The sequence below is a fragment of the Ovis aries genome, chromosome 3, assembly GCF_016772045.2.
Source record: "Ovis aries strain OAR_USU_Benz2616 breed Rambouillet chromosome 3, ARS-UI_Ramb_v3.0, whole genome shotgun sequence".
In the NCBI taxonomy this organism is placed as follows: Eukaryota; Metazoa; Chordata; class Mammalia; order Artiodactyla; family Bovidae; genus Ovis; species Ovis aries.
In genome coordinates, this window is record NC_056056.1 from 188,468,407 (window position 1) to 188,492,457 (window position 24,051).

Here is a 24,051-nt window from a genome sequence, read left to right on the forward strand (position 1 = left end):
GTGGGGGGTGGGGGGGGGCGGACAGACCTCAGCGATTTGTTTGAGGCCTCAAGCTGAGCATGCGCAAGTAGTAGGGGCGGGCCACTTTACGTCCCTCCCCGCTAGTCCACACTCGGGCTTTTGCTCGGCCTCTCGCAAATCTCGCGAGTTTTGTTAGGGGAAACGGGCTGGGTGGAGAGACGGAGCAGGGAGATCTAGTGGGAGCCCTTTGCGCTTAGGGGCCCGTGACGGGTTTAGCCGGTGCTGTGGTTGGTACTACCCTCTTGGGGAGGCTCTCAGGTCGCCGGGATCAGTCTTCCCAATGGGTGATTGGGAAAATTAGCGGGTAGAAAATCTCGAGGGTCGGAGGCAATTTTTTTTCTTGGCTCCGCCCTCTTCCTGTTAGAGACCTGGGTGTCTGGCCCGCAGAGGGGGAAGGGCAGCTTGGCGGGGCTGTCGAAGAGGGCTTTGCGCACGCGCCAGTCCGAGTGTGTGAGTGTTTGTGTTCACGCGCAGGCGCGCGCGCGCTCCTGCATTTAGGAAGCCTGGGAAGGACCGGTGTGCTAAGAGATGAACGGGGAAAGCATAGTCCCCTGTCTTTGGTACCAGTCACTCCTGACTGTGCGCTGACCCTCCCCACCCAGCCAGCAGCCTTTTCCAGAGAGGCTGTGGTCCATAGCCTCTGTTCGTTTTCACTGCAGGACCAGGCACGAAAGTAAGCGAACCTCGATCCTGAGGTCTTCCCTATCCACTCACCTTGTACTTTCTACCCCCCACCTTCCAGCAGAGTGTGTCTAGGTTTCTCAAAGAAGAGTTTTGCATGAAGGGGAAATGCGTTTGAAAGCAGTAGAAGAAAATAGGTAGATTGTAAAAAGTCAGTTCGTTTTGATGAGCACTTTTGCTCTGTTTACCATGTGCTTTTCGAATGTGGATTGTCTATTCAGTGTAAGATTTTCTTAGCGAAGCATGGGAGTTCCTGTAAAAGTTCTTGAAGTTCCTACTCTCCATCAGCGTGATGGTAGCACCTAAGTTTTTCTGTTCTACATGATAAATTAACCGTGGTGTTTCATAAGCTAAGGGGGAGAACGTGAATTTGAGGTCCTTATCCTAATGCGAAAACCTGATATGCAGTTATCTTAGGAGATGTTTGTTATGTTTTGGACTTCCCTTTGTTGTCACTCCTCTTTCCAGTTCATTCTTTCTCCCCCTCTACCCTTCTTCAGAAGTCTTGAGATTTTTTTTTGGAGAGAAGCCCCAAAATACTGACTGAATTAAGTTTAGGGATTTATATGTAATTGATGTCAATTCACAAGGATCATCAAAAGTGTATTTGAAGAGTACTTGTCATTTATTATGTTTGATATTGTGTAAGAGAAACAATTCGATTATTTGTAAAAATATTTTCTGCTGACAAGTTTAAGTGCATTCCAAAAGCGAAAAATGTGTGCATGGATTGCAATGTTGCCTGCCTCCGGTAGAATGACAGGTTAATATGGACTAGCTCATTCCTTGAATTGATAGTTACTTTCTTGTCATGACCTCATTAAATCTTGTCCTTTGTTGGATAAATTTCATTGAATACTGATTATTTTAATAATGTTCCCTACCAAATCATCTTGAGGAAAAGAGACAGTCATTAGAAATAATTTAAGAGATTAAATGTTATATATAAGATGTTTGGCTAATATAATTTATCCTTTACAGGTTAAAACAAGATGAAGATTTTTTCTGAATCTCATAAAACAGTGTTTGTCGTGGATCACTGCCCTTACATGGCAGAATCGTGCAGACAGCATGTCGAGTTTGATATGCTGGTGAAGAATAGGACCCAAGGAATCATCCCATTGGCCCCCATATCTAAATCGTTGTGGACTTGCTCAGTAGAATCTTCCATGGAATACTGTAGAATAATGTATGACATATTTCCTTTCAAAAAGCTGGTGAGTGTGAAGTACAAAGAAAATCAAGATTTGGGGGGAGTGTACTTAACTGCTTGTTACATTTTTGATATATGAATTTGCTATCAACTTGAGTTACTGCTTATTTGCTACTTTAAAAATGTGGTATATAGAACTCCCCTTTGGGATTAATATGTTACGTGTATTTAATCGAGGCCAACAATAATAATAACAGCTTACAGTTACGGAGCTCTTCTTACATGTGCTTCATATTTATTAACTCCTATGACTCTCACAACAGTCCTATGCGGTAATTACTGTAATTAATGGGACAATATTCAAAGTATGTAATAACCAGAATGGAACAGACACTGACCACTGAGAACTGTTGCCAGCATAACCAGAAGGGATGTTGGCTGAAAGCACTTTGTCAGAATGTGTTGGTGTGTTCCGTGTGAATACTTGTTTATTACTGCCTTGTTGGAGATGCAGAAACTGAGGTCAAAAGAAGCAACTGCTTTGAGTCATATAGCTAGTTACAGGCAGAACCAGAATTCTAAGAACCAGGCTGCTTACAGTGTTAGTGAAAGTGTCCTAAACCGCCACAGGGTTTGGCCATGTTGTAAAGAAATACTCTTAAGAATGCTAAGTGGAAATTGTTTTTATCAGTAAGAAGGGAAATGTAAGATTGATAAAAATTTTGAGTAGGAAAATTATCTTCAGGTTTCAGAATCTCAACTGTTCTATTTAAGGGAAGTCATTTGGTTAGCCACAAGTGGATGATGTGCTTTCTGTCTCATTTGGAGCAACATAGGCTGGAACCTGTTGTTTAGTCACTTCAGTCATGGCCAACTCTTTGCGACACCATGGACTGTAGCCTGCCAGACTCCTCTGTCTATGGGATTTCCCAGGCAAGAATACTGGAGTGAGTAGGCTGGGACCTAGCCAGGAGGAGTAACAGTAAGGCTGAACATGGAAAGTCTAATATATATTACACATTCAGATGTATTCTAAATTAAATATAAACTGCTTTTAGTCCCTCTGTAAATTGTGTATCACGTAGGATAAAAAAAATGTATATATGAGAGGAAGCATAATGTAGCGGTCGAGGGCATAGGTTTTGGTTCAAATTCTGACATCATTAAGCAACCAGCAGTGTGACCTTGATCTTTTTGCTTCATCTCTTCAAGCCTGTTTCTTCCCTAGTCAGCATAACACCTCCTTCCTATGATTGTTGTAAGATTTCATTACAGTAATGTGAGTAAAGGGGGCCAGCAAGACATGTTCCTGTCAGATAAGCCTCAGGAGAAAAGGCTACTTACCAAACTTACTGGGAAATCAAAACTAGTATTTCACAGATAATAAGAAAAAAGAATTACACCGTATAGTTCAGTGAAGAATAAATAATCTCATCCTCCTCCCAAAAGAGAACACAGCCATATTCTGATGTATTTTCTAATATGTCTTTACTGTCATCATCTTACCTGATGGTATTATTTGGTTTGCATTTTATTTTAAAATTTAGAATGAAGTCCAAATTCGTTCTTCCGGCCTCCACTGCCTTATGTGATATGACTCCGGCATATTGTTCTGACCTTATGAGAGTACGCAGAAGCTTTTGCATTTGCAGTTTGCTGTACCTAGTATTCTCTACCTCCATCTCTTTCCCTGGCTGGCTTCTTTTGGTCATTTTGGATTCCTCTCAATTGCCACTTTTATAGAGAGCCCTTTTCTGATCAACTGATCTAAAGAAGCTAAACAATTTCTTTTTCATAGCATTTATCACTCTCTGAAATCATCTTGTTCATTTATTTTTGTTTGTATTCTTCCTGCACTGCCCTCTGTCTGTCTACATCTGAAAACCCCTGATGTTCCCCATGGTGTGAGGGGCAGAACTGTTTCCCTGGTGCTGGGTGTTCTGTGTATGTATGAATTAATCAGTCAGCAAACTAGTGCTAGAGACTGCACTTCAAGGTGTGTTTGTATTACATATATTAAAAGATATTTATAATAAAATAAATATTTTAAATATGTAATTGAGTGGAATTGGAGTTGAATACTAATTATTTCTTTGAACTCTATTAGGTGAATTTCATCGTAAGTGACTCTGGAGCACATGTTTTAAATTCTTGGACTCAAGAAGACCAAAATTTGCAGGAGGTATGCTTAAGTTTCTTTTGTTTTTTGCTTAGGTTTTGGGTTGTGGCCATTTTTGAAAATATGTGAATACAGTAATACTTCCTTAAAAAATAATTTTTTACTGGTATAGTATTTGCGTGTAGTTTTAAAACACCAACTAACACTAAAAGAAAAACAGCTATCTACCTTCCAGTCTTTCCCCACTTCGTAGAAGCAAGCTTTCAACTCTCTAGCTCATCTAGTATTTACTTCCATATTTCTAAATAACATTTTTACTGCCATTTATAGAGTTCCTAATTTAAATCTTATTTATCATTATTGTCAATGAAGATTTACCTTTTGTAGTTTCTCTTGCGTATGCCACTATGACCACCCACTTCCATTCCCCGGTTTTCTCGGTACTGTTACATCAGAAGTTTTGGTTAATTCAAAATTCCATGTTTACATTATGTCTACATAAGGGGTTATCCACTGCTAAGCCAAGTAGCATATGTGATTGTTTCATTTCTTTTGTGTTTTAAGGTTTTATTAAAATATAGTTGATTTACAGCTCTGTATTAGTTTAAGATGTATAGCACAGTGATTTGACTTCTGTGTTATTTCCTTTCTTGTACAATTTTTTTTATGTATTTCTGGAATTTGTATTTACTTTTTTCACTTTTAATATACTTAGTTTTCTGAGAATATATTGCTATTTTCCTCATGTCTCTACAAAAAAACTCAATATTTTTATTATTGGCAAATTAGAAATTAGGCGGTTTGATTTTTTTTTTTTCCCCATGAAAAACTTCCTGGAGCTCAGTCTTGGGCTGCAGTTTGAACTGGTTGCGTTCTAGGCCTGTTGCCCTGCTGTCATCCTCCTTGCTCCCTGCCTTTCAGTTCCCAATTTTTTTCTTCTTTTTTTTTGGTGTGTGTGTAATCTCTTGTTTTGGGAGGATATACCCTCCAGAATTTCTGTAATTTACTTTACAGTTTATTCGTACTAGAGGTATAAAAATTTAAGCTTGGAAATAATTTTTTCTTCAAAATACTGAGGGCCTTACTCTACTGTTATATAGCTTCCAGTCTTGTCAAGAAGCCAAATATTTTTTCCTTTGTAAAATGGAAATATTTCTTTGTAACATTTTAGAATATTTTCTTTCCTCCTTTTATGTTCTGAAATTTCTCAATTATTTGCCCCAGTGTTGGTCTTTTGTCATTCATTGAGCTAGGGTTTATATTCTTCCAGGGAAATTTCCCTGTACTGTTTCTTTGATAATGTTCTCGTCTTTGTGTTCTGCATCTTTCTGGAATCCCTATGAGTGGGAAATTGGACTTCCTGAATTAATTCCCTTACTCTTTTTCTCATTGGTCCTCATTGTTCTTTCTGAACCTTTTACCTATCTCCTTTTAACCCTTATATGGAACTTTTTATTTGATCATATCTTTCATTTCCAAGAACTTTTACTTATGCTTTAATTATGTACATGTTTGTCATTTTTCTTTTCTTGCTTTATGGGTGTAACTTTTTAATCTGAAGGTACTAGTAATTTATTTGATGTTTTCTTTTGATCTCTTTGTGTTTTCCGTGTTCTTTTTCATGCTGAGGCTTTTCTTAAATGCGTGCTGATACTTGGGTATGCAATCTTGTTTAAAAGAAAGGCACTCAACAGCAGGTGAGACGTAGGTATTGCCAACTGGTCTTTGTCATAGTTATCTAATTGCTCTCTCTGGGAGACCTCTGGATGTCACAATGGACAGATCACCTCTCTGGGACCACTTGGGGTCTCCAGGGAAGACCTTCCACTCTTCCCTCTATGCTGTAAACCTGGTTATCAGCCTTCTGGGAACCAGGGGAGAGGGTAGGTGAAATATCGAACTTCCACTCAGTCTTTCTGGTTTTGGTCTAGTATTGTGCTGTCCAGTGTACTAGCCATATGTAGCTACTATTAGCTATTAAATAGCTGCTATTTAAAATTAAATTTACTGGAAAAGACCTTGATCCTGGGAAAAACTGAGGGCAAAAGGAGAAGAGGGTGACAGAGGATGAGATGGTTGGATGACATTACTGACTCAGTGGACATGGATTTGAGCAAACTTAGGGAGATAGTGAAGGACAGAGGAGCCTGGTGGGCTGCAGGTCATGGAGTCGCAAAGAATGGGACATGACTTAGTGACTGAACAAAATTAAATGCAGTTAAAAAGTTCAGTTTCTCTGTAGTACTGGCCATGTGTCAGATGCTCAAATAAAACACATGTGGATAGTGGCTACTGTACAGCACAGATGTAGAATATTTCCATCATCACAGAAAATTCTTTTGGGAAGCACTTGTCTAGTGTCTTACCCTTATATTCTGCTCCACTTGGTGAAATCCTTGTTTGGTAACTTCCTGGATCATTTCCTCCAAGGGATGTGATTCTGTGTCTGGGGAGAGGTGGTCACTTGCATGGGTAGGGTGTAAGTTTGGGAGTCAAGTTGTACTTTATACTGACATTAACTCATTTCAGTTTTCAGTATCTTGCTCACTCTTGCTTTGTGTGCTACTTGATACCTCAGTTCCTAAACTTCTCCTAGATTCTGAAAAGCATATCATCTTGCTTTTTCCCCTGTAGGTGCTTAGATTCAGCTAATTCAGTGTTACTAAGTTGATTACTGGTTCTCCATACATTCTTGCTGACATCTCTTGTTTACTCTCTTCTCTGCTCCTCCATTCTCTTCATATTTGTGAGTTTATTGGGGTTCCCCCCTCTGCCCCCCTGCCTTTGGTGTTTGCTTTTTAAAATTAAATTCCTTTACTACAGTTTTAGTGGGGTTTTAGGAGGAAGCAGAAATAAACCCATGCTCAATACATCAAGTTTATGCTTTTTAAACATGTGTCTAAGGATACTGAGTTTGTGGTAGATTGCGTTCTTTGCTGTTGTTTAGTTGGATAGCAGACTTCAGTCTACAAAGTTCTTCACTGATGAATATGAGCAAGAGAGACAAGCATTAGTGAAATATTTCAATACATTATTTTGAACTGTTTCATGTTAAAAATTCTCTGTTAATGGATATCCTTTAATGAAAATCGCTCAGTCATGTCCGACTCTTTGCGACCCCATGAACTATACAGTCCATGGAATTCTCTAGGCCAGAATACTGGAGTGGGTGGCTATTCCCTTCTCCAAGGGATCTTCCCAACACAAGGATCAAACCTAGGTCTCCCACATTGCAGGCAGATTCTTTATCAGCTGAGCCACCAGGGAAGCCCTTCATGGAAATAATCCCATCCAAATGGGGGTTTTAAATTGAATACGTATAAGAACATGTATTTATCACAGTGTTTGGTCTTAAAATGTTGTGATTAACATAATATATAAACATTTCTAATCTTCTTTTCTTTTGAGGTAACTCACTGAAGGTGGCAGGTGGGTAGGAGGGCTGTTTTTTGGCTTGTCTTTGCATTTATATCACTCTAGAATGATCTTTATTCTTTGATTGCTTGAAAAAAATATTAAAGATTGCATTCATTCCCCCTGTACAATCTCTTAGAAATAGCATGTATTCTATTTTGTTCTTTCAAGAGGTACTGTGAAAGAAGGCTGAGGCTTCTCTAGTTGTATATGAATAAAAATAAGTACAAATTTGTATAGATTTTCCTTACCGCACCTCTGCAGTGCAGTGAAAGGTATGCATTTGATAAAGGTAGATGTACTGATGGGAGAATTATTGTACTACTTCCTTCTGCTTTCTGAAGGTGACGAAATATTATATCATACTATGTCACAAGAGTTGCTTTTAGATTATGGACTGAAGGGAAAGTAGTTGTGAATGCAACCATATAGCAAAGCATTGGTGTTTAGGATGATACAAAGTAATTGACATTTTGTATAAATTATGTATCATCATCTCCATGTTGACACATTTTATGTTTAGCTTTAGTTATCTATGTCACACCTTTCTCTAGTTATTTTGAATAATCATGAGAAAAAATTAAAGTAGGTTGATTGAAGAATGTTTAGGCTGGAAGGATTGTAGACATTTTTTGCTTTGGCTCTTCTTGCTGGTGAAGGTACTGAAGCCCAGGGGGCCAGAGGTAGTTTGACTTACATGCTTAGATTCAGGACTTCTTCTCTTACATCTCATAATGCTATCCTCTCTCTACATGGTAGATCTTACTAAAAAAATGTGTCAAATCTCAAGAGTCTTGTTTTTGTTAGCTAAATTTAAGTAAAGTCTACAAGTATCATACTAATGTGGGGCAGGTTCTATTGGTTTCACTTTCAGATTAGGTTAAAGGACTAGGAGAGATTGACCAGGATCACACAGTATTAAAAGGCAGAGCGAGAATTTAAGCCCATATTTATCTGACACGAGAAGTTAAACTTTCTGCTGCTTTCCCATGACCACAGCACCCCTCTCCTAAAAAGCAGTTTCTCCTATGAACCGGGAATTTTTATAGTTCTGTGTACACAGTATTTTTTCTTTTTTGATTATTGTTTATGAATAGGTAATACCTACGTAGTTTAAAAATAAAATTTGCATATATATTGGCCTGTGTACATAGGTACATACATGTGTGTGTAAATAAAAGCTAGGCCTTGAAGAATTTCCCACTTGTCCCCTGCTCCAGTTAGTGGTATACTGCTGCTGGTGCTGCTAAGTCACTTCAGTCGTGTCCAACTCTGTGCAACCCCATAGACGGCAGCCCACCAGGCTCCGCTGTCCCTGGGATTCTTCAGGCAAGAACACTGGAGTGGGTTGCCATTTCCTTCTCCAATGCATGCAAGTGAAAAGTGAAAGGGAAGTCACTGAGTCGTGTCCGACTACTAGAGCCTGCTTATACCAGCTTGAGAGAGCTGAGTATGTGAATCCCATCTCACCTTTGCACTCAGTGAAAGATTGAAATAAGCTATCATGGGAGTTTTTAACCACAGATACTGGCAAACACTACAAATTAGGAATTTTTTTTTGTTAAGAGAACTGGTTTACCGGCACGTCATTGTTTATCTCCATCACTGTTAGTTTTTAACTGGACCTTCGAATATATCTTTATGCATACATAGAACAAAGTCCTCACTCTTTCTTTTAAAGATTGTTTTACTTATTCTGGATCCTTGCAGTTCCATATGAACTTTCAAATCTGCTTATCAGAAAAGTCACCTGGAATTCTGACAGGGCATGTGTTTAATCCTAGTTCAATTTGGGTAGTATTGTCATCTTAACAATAGTAAATCTTCCAGTCCACGAACATAGGGTGTTTTCTATTCATTTAGATCTTTAATTTATTTTAACAATATTTCATAGTTCTCAGTATAAAATTTGCATTTCCTTTGTTAAATTTATTCCTAAGCATTTTATTCTTTTTGATGCTATTGTAGATGGAATTATTTTCTCAATTTCACTTTTGAATTTTTCTTTGCAAGTACATAGCAGTGTAGTTGGTTTTTTCTTTTGATCATGTACTTGCAACCTTGCTGAGTTTTACTATTTTTAGAAAATTTCTAATGGATTTCTTAGAATTTTCTACATGCATGATTATTTAGTCTGCAACATAGAGATAGTTTTACTTCTTCCTTTCCGATCTGAATTCCTTTTACATCTTTTTCTTTCCTAATTGCCCAGGAGAGAACCTCTAGCACAGTGTTGAATAGAAATGGTGAGAGTGGATATCCTTCTGTTTCTAATCTTAGAGGGAATGCACCTATGTGTAGGTTTTTCATAGATGTCTTTTATCTGCTTGAGAAAGTTCCCTTCTGTTTCTAGTTTGTTAACTGTTTTATCATGAAAAGATTTTATTTTTTTACCTTGGCTCATTTAATCCTCTCTCAACCCATGAAAGGATTTTAGATTTTTGTCAAATGCTTTTCCTGGAGCTGATCATGTGATTTTTAAAAAATTGTATTGATAGCATTTGCGTTAATTAATTTTTGGATGTTAAATCAACTTTGCATTCCTAGGATAAGTCCCACTTGATCATGGTATATAATTCTTTTGAAATGTTGCTGGATTCAGTTTGCTAGTATGTTGTTGAAGACACTTGTCTCCATATTTATAACATACATTGGTCTATAGTTTCCATTTCTTGTGATGCCTTTGTCTGGCTTGTGCTTATTCTTCTCAACACAATTGTTTCCCCTTTTACTTAGCTGATGGCAGCATTAGCTGCAGTTGGGCCTCCTAATCCACGGGCAGATCCAGAATGCTGCAGTATTCTGCATGGTCTCGTTGCAGCAGTGGAAACCCTCTGTAAAATTACTGAATACCAACATGAGGCTCGTACTCTGCTGATGGAGAATGCAGAACGTGTTGGAAATAGAGGACGAATAATTTGCATTACTAATGCAAAAAGGTAAGACATTAATCACAGTAATTCTTACTGAGGAATTTTTCATGTCCTATTGTAGTTTTTATTTTAAAAAAGTAGAGGCAACATGTTAGCATTTAAGCATATCACGTGTGGCCTTTCCAATATCAAAGCTGTGTTCCCAGTTCTAAAATATCCAGTTCACTTCAGTGAAACTGTTTGAATTGTTACCATGTAGGTCAATTTGACTTTTTTCCCTCACTAGGTTTTCATTCAGTTGGTTGGTTGGTATTGTGAATGAGCATGCTACAGACAATCCTTATTGCAGTAATTAAAGTGCCTGTAACATGATACACAGCTGAATAGTGTGTTTAACTTTTTTCTCTTATTGTTTATTTAACTGGGTTATTTTTTTTTATCCCATAGTGATAGTCATGTGCGAATGCTTGAGGACTGTGTCCAAGAAACAATTCATGAGCATAACAAACTTGCTGCAAATTCAGATCAGTGAGTAAAATCCATAAATGGAATAAATATTCCATTTTTATAGTCCTGTTTATTTCATTATAATTATTCCAGGAATTTAAATAGTAATTGGTAGCATTCCCTTGAATTCTCTACTGGCTCTACAAATTAGTCAAAACGTGTGTTTGATCAGCAGCTTCTTGTCCCATTTTCCCTTTCACTTTAAAATTTTACTTTTTGCTCACAGGAAAGGTGAGCAGAAGGATAACAAATAATTTTTTTTCAATATAAATTTATTTATTTTAATTGGAGGTTAATTACTTTATAGCATTGTATTGGTTTTGCCATATATCAACATGAATCCACCACGGATGTACATGTGTTCCCCATCCTGAACCCCCCCCCCCACCTCCCTCCCTGTACCATCCCTCTGGGTCATCCCAGTGTACCAGCCCCAAGCATCCTGTATCCTGCATCAAACCTGGACTGGAGATTCGTTTCTTATATGATATTATACATGTTTCAATGCCATTCTCCCAAATCATCCCACCCTCTCCCTCTCCCACAGAGTCCAAAAGACTGTTCTATACGTCTGTGTCTCTTTTGCTGTCCCACACACAGGGTTGTCGTTACCATCTTTCTAAATTCCATATATATGCATTAGTATACTGTATTGGTGTTTTGTTTTTTTTTTTTCCTGGCTTACTTCACTCTGTATAATAGGCTCCAGTTTCATCCACCTCATTAGAACTGATTCAAATGTATTCTTTTTAATGGCTGAGTAATACTCCATTGTGTATATATACCACAGCTTTCTTATCCGTTCGTCTGCTGATAGATATCTAGGTTGCTTCCATGTCCTGGCTATTATAAACAGTGCTGCGATGAACATTGGGGTACATGTGTCTCTTTCAGTTCTGGTTTCCTTGGTGTATATGCCCAGTAGTGGGATTGCTGGGTCATACGGCAGTTCTATTACCAGTTTTTTAAGGACTCTCCACAGTGTTCTCCATAGTGGCTCTACTAGTTTGCATTCCCACCAACAGTGTAAGAGGGTTCCCTTTTCTCCACACCCTCTCCAGCATTTATTGCTTGTAGACTTTTGGATAGTAGCCATTCTGACTGGCCTGAAATGGTACCTCATTGTGGTTTTGATTAGCATTTCTCTGATAATGAGTGATGTTGAGCATCTTTTCATGTGTTTGTTAGCCATCTGTATGTCTTCTTTGGAGAAATGTCTGTTTAGTTCTTTGGCCCATTTTTTGATTGGGTCATTTATTTTTCTGGAACTGAGCTGCAGGAGTTGCTTGTATATTTTTGAGGTTAATTCTTTGTCAGTTGCTTCATTTGCTGTTATTTTATCCCATTCTGAAGGCTGTCTTTTCACTTTTCTTATAGTTTCCTTTGTTGTGCAGAAGCTTTTAATTTTAATTAGATCCCATTTGTTTATTTTTGCTTTTATTTCCATTACTCTGGAACGTGGGTCATAGAGGATCCTCCTGTGATTTATGTCGGAGAGTGTTTTGCCTACGTTCTCCTCTAGGCGTTTTATAGTTTCTGATCTCACGTTTAGATCTTTAATCCATTTTGAGTTTATTTTTGTGTATGGTGTTAGAAAGTGTTCTAGTTTCATTCTGTTACAAGTGGTTGACCAGTTTTCCCAGCACCACTTGTTAAAGTGATTGTCTTTTCTCCATTGTATATTCTTGCCTCCTTTGTCAAAGATAAGGTGTCCATAGGTGCATGAATTTATCTCTGGGCTTTCTGTTTTGTTCCATTGATCTATAGTTCTATCTTTGTGCCAGTACCATGCTGTCTTGATGCCTGTGGCTTTGTAGTAGCGCCTGAAGTCAAGCAGGTTGATTCCTCCAGTTCCATTCTTCTTTCTCAAGATTGCTTTGGCTATTCTAGGTTTTTTGTATTTACATACAAATTGTGAAAGATACCGTTGGTAGCTTGATAGAGATTGCATTGAATCTATAGATTGCTCTGGGTTGTATACTCATTTTCACTATATTGATTCTTCCAATCCATGAATATGGTATATTTCTCCATCTGTTAGTGTCCTCTTTGATTTTTTTCACCAGTGTTTTATAGTTTCCTATATACAGGTCTTTAGTTTCTTTAAGTAGATATATTCCTAAGTATTTTATTCTTTTCGTTGCAATGGTGAATGGAATTGTTTCCTTAATTTCTCTATTTTTTCATTATTAGTGTATAGGAATGCAAGGGATTTCTGTGTGTTGATTTTATATCCTGCAACTTTACTATATTCATTGATTAGCTCTAGTAATTTTCTGGTTGAGTCTTTAGATAAATTTATAATGCATATTTTTAATGGCTAGATCTCATACTCTGTTACAAATCTATAAAATGCCAAATCAAAACATTACAACTAATTACATTGTATGAATTTTTTAAAAAGAAAAAAGCTACTAAGGACATGTTTGGGACAATTGTAGTGTGGAGTATATGTTAGATTGAGCTGCTATTAAATTTCTAGGTGGAGTACTGGTGTTATTGTTAACAAGTAGGATTATTCTCACTAGGAGAAGGAAGCATGCTGAGGTATGTAGGAGTGAAGTATCATTGCCTCTGCAAGTTACTCTTAAATGACTTAGTAAAAAAAGAAACAGTGTACATCTATTTAGTCATTTATAGTGAAAATGAATGTAACTAACAGTGAATATAGGTTAAGGATATGTGGGTGTTCATTATATAATTCCTTTCTTTTAATTTTTCTGTAGGTTTGGAAATTTTAAAATAAAAAGTTGGCTCACAGATACAGAGAACAAACTAGTAGTTACCAGTGGAAAGAGGGAAGGGTGGAGGGGCAAGTTAAGGGTAAGGATTAAAAGGTACAAAGTACTGTATATAAATAAGCTACAAGGATATAGTGTACAACAGGGGGAATATAGCCAATATTTTGTAGTAACTATAAATAGAGTATAATTTTTAAAAATTGTGAGTCACACTATGTTGTAAACCTGCAACTTTTATTATTGTACATCAGCTGCACCTCAATTTAAAAAATAAAATAAAATGGAGGGGCAAAAAAACAGATAAAATGTTGGGGTAACTTTTTAGTATTACAGATCCTATATTCTTGGAAATAACCAATTATAGGTAATATAGTTGCCTGATGTTGTCCTTAAAAACACTAGTATGTATGTGTATGCTCTCAGTTGTGGCCAACTCTATGTACTGTAGCCTGTCAGGCTCCTTGGAACGTGGAATTTTCAAGGCAAGAATAGTGGCGAGGGTGGCCATTTAAATACTAGTAAAAGGGAAATTAATACACAGTATATTCATTTCTCTCTATGGCAGTTATCTTTTGAAAATTATACCAGAATGTAAGAATTTTTCCTTTATTCTATCCTTCAAAAAGACAGAAAATGATCATTTTTGCATTTGAATTAAATTCATAAAAATTATTCATTAAATGTTCATAGAAGGATAACAATTATACAGCCTTTCTGAATATTTAGCTTTTATGTTAACTATACTAATCTGATTTATACACTGTTTTAGTATATTAAATGTTTTATGGTTTACCTGCCTGAATTCATTCCATAGTATGTGTTCTTATCTTTTAAGTGAAAAGTTTTTCTTTAAGTCTCATGCAGATTCAGAAATGTGAGCTAGTCTTGATCCACACCTACCCTGTTGGTGAAGACAGCCTTGTATCTGATCGTACTAAGAAAGAGGTAAGTAGAGGTCATGGAAGAAGAGGTCATTGTTAGTTATTAATGATAAATACAAGGTTTAGCATAAGAATGATCTGATTGCCAACATTTTCTGCTAAGAAAATTTGGTTTTGAAATCTACCTGTACGGCAAAATACCTGGATTGGCTCTTCATGTTATAATTGTAGATTTTGAAAGTATTTTCTGTTTTTCTTGCCTCTTGATGTTTATTTCAAATAACTTTATTGTCAAACCACACACAATTTGTATTGTTCCTCAAATTTCAATTACTATGTGTATGTATGTGTGTGTGTGTGTGAGTCACTCAGTTGTGTCTGACTCTTTGTAACTCCGAGGACTGTAGCCTGCCAGACTCCTCCATCCATGGGATTTTTCTAGGCAAGAATACTGGAGTGGGTTGTCATTTCCTTCTCCAGGGGATCTTCCTGACCCAGGGATTGAACCCAGGTCTCCCACATTGCAGTCAGACTCTATCATCTGAGCCAAATTGCTTTAATGACTTCTTATTCTGGAAAATTTTTCTTTTTTCCTCATTAGAAGAAACATACAGTCTTTAGTCAAAATATACTCCTATATCAAAGAAATTAATTTTACCTATCCAGAAGGGAAAAGACTTAATTTCCAACCTTAGTTTTACTTTTCAAATAAATTGGTACAATTTTAAAGGAAAAGATGAGTCTGTTGATTATTAAGTGGATTCGCATAGCATAGACCATATCAGTGGCCTGTGTTTAGCAATACAGATGTATGTGTTTATATAATGATATTAAATGTATATGTTCTTATCTCTGTTTTTTTAATCTAGCATATTTATTATAAACATCTAAAGTATTAATGATTTTTTTTAATAACTGGTGGGGTTTTTTTTTGATTGGTTTTTTTAGGTTATCTCTGTCATTGTATTTTAGGTAATTTCCAGTGTAAACCCATTTTTTTGCTAGCTTTTTTGTAACTCTTGATATCATGACAGTACTTTGATTTTACTTTATGATAAGTAAACAGTTTACTTATGATAAATATTACCCTGGAACAAATAAAATGTTACCTTGTTATAAGTGACTTTTGGCTGCCTTATTACATTTATTGGTGACAAAATATGACATTTGTAGTGATTTTCATTCTTTGTAATGAGTAGTATTATCTGCAGAGGTTTGTCTTCTTCACAAAATTAATTATTCTACAGTATTTCTGTGGATCACCTCAAATCAATTTTGCATATAGATAAATAGAAGTTAAACTTATAAATTAAAATGTATATTTAAATCAAAGATTATTCTACTCTGAGTTTCAAGAGGACAGAGATTTTACCTGTTCACTGCTGTATCCGCCAATAACTCACAATTTCTGGCAATCAATATAGTAAGTTCTCCTTACCTATCTGTTGACTGAATGAATGAATAAAAATGTATTACTGAGATAATGATTATGATTAACTTATGGACCTTTTGCTTCCTATCTCAAAAGTTAAAAAGTACTTAATTTTTATGGGTTGAAGTAAAGTATTTAGCCCTAAATTACAATGTATTAATGTTTTGTGGGGTTTTTTTTCATACTTCTCTTTAGTTGTCCCCGGTTTTAACCAGTGAAGTTCATAGTGTTCGTGCAGGACGGCATCTTGCTACCAAATTAAATATTTTAGTACAGCAGCATTTCGACTTGGCTTCAACTACTATTACTAATATTCCAATGAAGGTAGGCAGTTCTTTTTCTTGCTACTTTGAAAACTCTGCTTTTCTTTTTAAGTATTTGCTTGATATGTATTATTTGTTTTAATGAACCTTAATTCTTTCTTCCCATATCATATTTTCTGTTTTGCTAGCCCACATTCAGTGTCTTTGACCAGGTTAGTAAATAATGAAAAGCAACATGAAAGGATCACAGAACAAAATGCAGTATTTTTTTCCTAATTTGAACCTTCTATATCAGCTTTTTTGTTTTTAATTTTGTTCTCATTATTTTCATCAAAATATAATTTTCATCTGAAATGATTACTTTTTCTGTGATTCTTTTCCTGACAGTTGTTATTAGATTTAACTCACTTCGTGTGTTCTAGTATATCTTCTGTTTCCTTTGTTTTTGTTCTTCCCTACCCACTATCAAGGTGTTTATCACTGATAGGTCTAACTAGGGGGAGTAAGTTTATAATTTTAAACAAGTTTATTATTCTAGTTGAAAAACTACCATATGAGTCTTACGGTTTTACTGAAGGATTTTCTTAGGAATCTATTACTAACTTGTCATTTTCATTATGGGCTTCCCTGATGACTCAGTGGTCAAGATTCTGCCTGCCAATGCAGGAGATGTGGGTTCAGTCCCTGGGTCGGGAGGATCCCCTGGAGAAGGAAATGGCAACCCACTCCAGTATTCTTGCCTGGGAAATCCCATGGACAGAGGAGCCTGGAGCGCTACAGTCCATGGGGTCACGAAAGAGTCAGACACAACTTAGTGACTAAACAACAGCAACAGCATTTTCATTATATTACTTAGTTGTCTTAAGACCAGTGTGATCCCTGGCCTATAGAAAGCTTCAGATGAATTTTTACTGAGTGGAGTTAAGTTTAATTGTATTATTTATGTCTACAAACATAAAGTAGCCACTATATCTAAACATTTAAATTCATTTCTTAATAAGTCCAGTTGTATTTTTTTGCATATTCTAAAAACTAATTTGCATGAGAAATGTAATCTTTTCATTATTCCTCCTTATACCAGTGGCAGGCTCTTCAGTAGAAATTATAGCCTTAATCAGTTTGGGTGAGGAAGCAATTAAGATTAAAATAGCATAATAGATACACTTTATGTAATTTCATGAGTTGCAAGCAAAATCCTCTGAGGATGATAGATACATTACTTTTTAAATTTGACCATATTTGTGTGTTATTGGTGTGATTCCTCAATCTCTGTCTCTTTCTTGTAAATAGATAATACTAAAGTTTCTATTTACTGTTCAGTGAAAACAAGTTGCTCAACTTGTTTATTAGTCTATATTTGCTATTTTATATAATTGGTGCTTGTTTAATTTACTATAGGAATTTAAAGATGCTATTTCCTCCTTTAAACAACTATTGTACAATTAGCAAACTATTTGAGTTATGTCATATTTGTGTATAAAAATGTATTGGCAGGACAATGCATTCAGAGTAAAAAAATTCTAAATTTCTAGATTAGTCATCTATGTTAATTCTGACATAAAAACCATTACTTTATTGCTGAAATGTAGCCAGTAGTTTTTTTCATATAGTTTGTATTTAATTGGAAAATCATTGCATCTTTAAATAGATTAATTACTGAGCACATTGTCCCATTATTATTGCTAATTACTGTTGAGTATATTTGATCTCACTTTAAGCAAAATAAATAATTCATTAAAAAAAATCAAAGCCAAGTTATTTTTAATTTTGCTTTAAGGAAGAACAACATGCTAACACATCTGCCAATTATGATGTGGAGCTGCTTCATCACAAAGATGCACATGTAGATTTCCTGAAAAGTGGTAAGTAAGAGACATTGGAAAGTAGTATTTTATAAGTTCTAACATAGGGAAACATACTAACAGCTTTGAGAAGTTCTTGAGTAACTAACCTGATGACTTTAGTTCATCCCTTTGCAAACTTATCTGACAGTGTCACCCATTAATGGTCATGGAACCTAGTGTTCTTTTGAGGATACTTTGGGAAAGATGAGGCTAATGGAACAAATACAGGTATACCTTGTTTTATCATGCTTTGCTTTAGCAGATGTAGCTTTTTTTTTTTTTTTGACAAATTGAATGTTTATGACATCTATTGGTATCATTTTCTAAAGCACTTGCTCATTTCATGTCTCTGTCACATTTTGGTGATTCTCAGAATATTTCAAACTTTTTCATCATCATTATATTTGTTATGGTCACCTGTGATTGATGATCTTTGATGTTGCTATTGTGATTGTTTTGGGGTACCACAAACTGTACCCATATAAGACAGAGAACTTATCCATAAATGTTGTGTGTGTTCTGACTGCTCTACAAACTGGCTGTTCCCTGTCTCTTTCCCTCTTCTTGGGCCACCCTATTCCCTGAGATACAAAAATATTGGTATTATTAGGTTAGATAATCTCCAAGTCCATCCATGTTGCTGCAGATGGTGTTATTTCATTCTTTTTAATGGCCGAGTAATACTCCTTGGTATGTATGTACCATACCTTCTTTATCCATTCATCTTCACTGGACGTTTAGGTTCTTCTGTGTCTTGACTGTTGTAAACAGTGCTGCAGTGAAAATCGGGCTGCATGTATCTTTCCGAATTAGTTTTCTCTAGGTATATGCCCAAGAGTGGGCTTGCTGGATCATATGGTAGCTCTATTTTTAGTTTTTTAAAGAACCTCAGTACTGTTCTCCATAATGGCTGTGTTAATTTACATTCTCATCAACAGTGTAAGAGGGTTCCTTTTTCTTGTCAACCTCACCAACATTTATTGTTTGCAGATTTTTTTGATTATGGCCATTCTGATACCTCATTATAGTTTTGATTTGCATTTCTCTAATAATTAACAATATTGAGCATCTTTTCATGTGCCTCTTGGCCATGTGTATATCGTCTTTGGAGAAATGTCTCCGTAGGTCTTTTGCCCATCTTTTGATTGGATTGTTTTTTTGATGTTGAGCTGCATGAGCTGTTTGTAAATTTTGGAGACTAATCCCTTGTCCATCACATCATTTGCAAATATTTTCTCCCATTCTGTGGGTCATCATTTCATTTTGTTTATGATTTCCTTTGCTGCGAAAAAGCTTTTGAGTTTAATTATGTCCCATTTGTTTATTTTTGTTTTAATTTTTGTTATCTGGACATCTCTCACTTTAAATCAAAGGCTCAAAATGATTAAGCTTAGTGAGGAAGGTGTGTTGAAAGCCAAAATAGGCTGAAAGTGAGGCCTCTTGTGCCAAACGGTTAGCCAAGTTGTGAATGCAAAGGAAAAGTTCTTGAAGGAAATTAAAAGTGCTACTTCAGTGAACAGAGAAATGATAAGAAAGTGAAACAGCGTTATTGGTGGCATGGAGAAGGTTACAGTGGTCTAGATGGAAGATTAGACTAGCCAAAGTATTGCCAAAAGCCAAAACCTGATCCAGAGCAAGGCCTTCACTCTTCAATTATGTGAAGGCTGAAAGTGATGAGGAAGATACAGAAGAAAAGTTTGAAGCTAGCAGAGGCTGGTTCATGAGATTTAAGCAAAGAAACTCTATAACATACAAATGCAAGGTGAGGCAGCAACTACTGATGTAGAAGCTGCAGCAAGTTATTCAGAAGATCGAGCTCAGTAATCACTGAAGTTGGCTACACTAAACAGCAGATTTTCAGTGTAGATTAGACAGCCTTCTATTGGAAGAAAATGCCATCTAGGACTCTTATGGCTAGAGAGAAGTCAGTGTCTGACTTCGAAGCTTCATAGGAAAGGCAGACATTTTTATTAGGGGCTAATGCAGCTTGTGACTTTAAGTTTAAGGCAATGCTTATTAACCATTGTGAAAATCCTAGGGCCCTTAGGAATTATGCTAAATCTATTCCACCTGTGCTGTATCAGCGTAACAACAAAACCTGGATAATATAGCACATCAGTTGACACCATGGTTTACTGATTCTAAGTAACAACAGGGTCTACTGATTTTAACCCCACTGTTGAAACCTACTGCTCAGAGAAAAGGGTTTGTTTCAAAACGTTACTGCTCGTTGCACAGTACATCTGATATCTCAAGAGCTCTGATGGAGACATACAGTGAGATTAATGTTTTCATGCCTGCTAACACAACATCCATTCTGCAGCGCATGGATGAAGGAGTAATTTTGACTTTCAACCATTGTGTTTAGTCACTCAGTCGTGTCTGACTCTCTTCAACCCTATGGACTGTAGCCCACGAGACTCGTCTGTCCATGGGATTTTTCTAGGCAAGAATACGGAGTGGGTTGCCATTTCCTCCTCCAGGGGATCTTCCCGACAGAGGGATCAAACCCACATCTCCTTCCTGCCTCTCCTACACTGGCAGGTGAATTCTTTACCACTTGAGCCATATGGGAAGCCCTTCAGAAGTCTTACTATTTAAGAAATATATTTTGTAGAACTGTAATTGCCTTTGATAGTGATTCCTCTGATTGAACTCAACTAAAAATGCTGGATCATCAAAAAAGCAAGAGAGTTCCAGAAAAACATCTATTTCTGCTTTATTGACTATGCTAAAGCCTTTGACTCTGTGGATCACAATAAACTGGAAAATTCTTTAAGAGATGGGAATACCAGACCACCTGACCTGCCTCTTGAGAAACCTATATGCTGGTCAGGAAGCAACAGTTAGAACTGGACATGGAACAATAGACTGGTTTCAGATAGGAAAAGGAGTACGTCAAGGCTGTATATTGTCACCCTGCTTATTTCACTTGTATGCAGAGTACATCATGAGAAACGGTGGGCTGGAAGAAGCACAAGCTGGAATCAAGATTGCCCGGAGAAATATCGATAACCTCAGATATGCAGATGACACCACCCTTATGGCAGAAAGTGAAGAGGAACTAAAAAGCCTCTTGATGAACGTGAAAGAGGAGAGTGAAAAAGTTGGCCTAAAGTTCAACATTCAGAAAACGAAGATCATGGCATCTGGTCCCATCACTTCATGGGAAATAGATGGGGAAACAGTGTAAACAGTGTCAAACTTTATTTTGGGGGGCTCCAAAATCACTGCAGATGGTGACTGCAGCCATGAAATTAAAAGACACTTACTCCTTGGAAGGAAAGTTATGACCAACCTAGATAACATATTCAAAAGGAGAGACATTACTTTGCCGACTAAGGTCCATCTAGTCAAGGCTATGGTTTTTCCAGTGGTCATGTATGGATGTGAGAGTTGGACTGTGAAGAAGGCTGAGCGCCGAAGAATTGATGCTTTTGAACTGTGGTGTTGGAAAAGACTCTTTAGAGTCCTTTGGACTGCAAGGAGATCCAACCAGTCCATCCTAGAGGCGATCAGTCCTGGGTGTTCATTGGAAGGACTGATGCTAAAGCTGAAACTCCAATACTTTGGCCACCTCATGCGAAGAGTTGACTCATTGGAAAAGACCCTGATGCTGGAGGGATTGGGGGCAGGAGGAGAAGGGGATGACAGAGGATGAGATGGCTGGATGGCATCACCGACTCAATGGACATGAATTTGGGTAAACTCCGGGAGTTGGTGATGGACAGGGAGGCCTGGCATGCTGCAATTCATGTGGTTGCAAAGAGTCGGACACGACTGAGCGACTGAACTGAACTGAAAAATGTTGAAAACCTTCTGGAAAAGATTTACCATTCTAGATGTTGTTAACAACATTTATTGTTTGTGGGAAGAGGTCTCAGCTTAACAGGAGTTTGGGAGAAGTTGATTTCAACCCTCTTGGATGACTTTGAGGAGTCTAAGACTTCAGTGTTGTCATTATTTTGACATCTGTTTACTCCATTAAGACAAAAAGTATTCACTTATATCTCATTTATTTAACTTATAGACTTCTCATTTTATGTTTTTTCTAATAAATTTATTGGGATTCAGAAAAATGAGTTATGTATTTTAGATTCCTGAAGGTTTAGTTACATAACCACATTATTTTATCATTTAATGGTGTCAGAGGGAAACAGATGTAGAGTCTTGAAATGTAAAAAATTTTGCTGTTGATTTTTAGTGTAGTGAATAAAATGATTTAAGTTATTAATAACAAATTTGAAGGAAAATAAAGTACCTATTTTAATAATAACTAATATCCAAACTCTGGTGTTTTTCTAAGAGGCTTAATAAAAAAGATGTTCTCTCCGACTTATTTTCCTCTTATAAAGCTTAAACTCTTTCAGAAATCTTGGCACACATTTGAAGTTTGTGATCTATTTAATAATCTTAATATTTCTCTAAATTATTTTTAAAGGTGATAACCATTTAAGTGGCAGCAGTAGAGAAGGCTCATTTAAAGAAACAATAACATTAAAGTGGTGCACACCAAGGACAAATAACATTGGTAGGTACTTAACAATAATTGAAAGTGAAAAGAATAAATCAAAAGGTTCTTTTTAAGTGTTAGGTAGGGTTCACTTGTTTCTTTTTGAATTTTTGTTTTTCATTATTTTAGGGGCTCAAAGAACAAGTTTTTGTTTTTGCTTATTTTTCTCTTTTAATTGTAGAAATATTTCTTTATATTCTTTCAAATCAGTATTTTCTTCTATTTCAGAATTACACTATTGCACTGGCGCTTACCGAATTTCACCTGTAGATGTAAATAGTAGACCTTCCTCCTGCCTTACTAATTTTCTTCTAAATGGTAACTTTCTTTATTTGTTTTTACTGAGATCATTACAAGTGAATCATTAGAATATGTGAAAATGTGAATTCTGGAAAAGCTTAAATATAGTCTATAACCGTTTTATTTTCCAAAGCTGTTTGGTTTTGGTAGCGAAGTCGTGTCCTACTGTTACGACCCCATCCATGTACTGTAGCCCACGAGGCTCCTCTGCCCATGGGATTCTCCAGGCAAAAATACTGAAGTGGGTTGTGATTTCCTTCTCCAGGGGATCTTCCCAACCCAGTAATTGAACCCAGGTCTCCTGCATTGCAGGCAGATTCTTTACCAACTGAGCTACAGGGAAGCCCAAAGCTGTTTTAAAATAGTATAAATATCCTTTAACAGTTTTACTAATGTTTAAAAATAAGTTGACTTTATGTCTTTCAGACTGTTGTATCTAAGTAAATTTATTTAGTATATTTTTTGGTATTTTTAAAAATCGACATTTAGAGTCTTAAGTTGATTTTTTGGAAGATAGAATGTAGATTATCATGGCCTATTGAATTTTAAATTATAAAATGTAAATGAACTTATTTCTCTTTACTATATCATAAATAAACATTCTATTTTCAGTGATATGTGATGTGGTTCTTAGAGATATAACTTTAAATCTGTGGTTTCTTTGAGTAAAAAAAATTTTTTTTTAGGCCAAATTATTGAATTCCATTTGCCAAATCTAAATTCCAGTGACTCCTTGGTGATTCTTATAATAACTAGGTTTTGGAACCACTGTAGTAAAGAGTTACTCTGCCTTTATCATAAAGTTAATTCAATTGTTCTATTAAACACAGTTTGATTATCAGATTGGGTAAAGTCCAGATTAAATAACATTTGGTCATGTAAAATAGAAAGTAGTAACAGTAACTGTGCTGATAGGGAGGTATTGTAGAAGTGAATTAAGACTTGCTTTCTCCCTAAAATGGTTTGTAGCTTTGATAATCTGAGGGTTAACAACTCTTATATAAAGAGTTGTCCCACTTTTTTCTTGACGGTCAGGAAGAAAATTTTTATATGAACTTGAAACTGAATGAAACCAAACATACCAGAGACCACTATACTTATTCTGGAAAACTATCTTACATACCTGTGTAAGCTTGGAGTAACCAAGAGAAGGCTAAGGCTAGCATTCAAATTTTTAGAACTTGATATGCAGATAGATTGAATTAGCAATGCTAGTTAAAATATGAGGGGCAATAAGTAAAATGAAAAATCTAGATGTCAATCTTACGGGAAAAATTGAGAGCCACTTGGATTCCATCACTGATAAGAG

At 36.4% G+C, this 24,051-nt stretch overlaps 1 protein-coding gene across 4 annotated transcripts in view; it reads left to right on the top strand.

Moving 5' to 3' along the window:
* Positions 1-145: 145 nt before the first annotated feature.
* Positions 146-24,051, top strand: part of INTS13 (integrator complex subunit 13) — a 32,603-nt gene continuing 8,697 nt past the window's right edge. For all 4 annotated transcript variants that reach the window (XM_060413296.1, XM_004006769.6, XM_060413297.1 and 1 more), the window contains exons 1-10: positions 146-694; positions 1,684-1,919; positions 3,963-4,037; positions 10,125-10,327; positions 10,709-10,789; positions 14,364-14,454; positions 16,018-16,146; positions 17,863-17,947; positions 22,371-22,460; positions 22,671-22,760. In XM_060413296.1, coding sequence (XP_060269279.1) covers positions 1,695-1,919; positions 3,963-4,037; positions 10,125-10,327; positions 10,709-10,789; positions 14,364-14,454; positions 16,018-16,146; positions 17,863-17,947; positions 22,371-22,460; positions 22,671-22,760 — 1,069 coding nt within the window. In that variant the 5' untranslated portion in view covers positions 146-694; positions 1,684-1,694. The remainder of the gene's footprint in view (positions 695-1,683; positions 1,920-3,962; positions 4,038-10,124; positions 10,328-10,708; positions 10,790-14,363; positions 14,455-16,017; positions 16,147-17,862; positions 17,948-22,370; positions 22,461-22,670; positions 22,761-24,051) is intronic.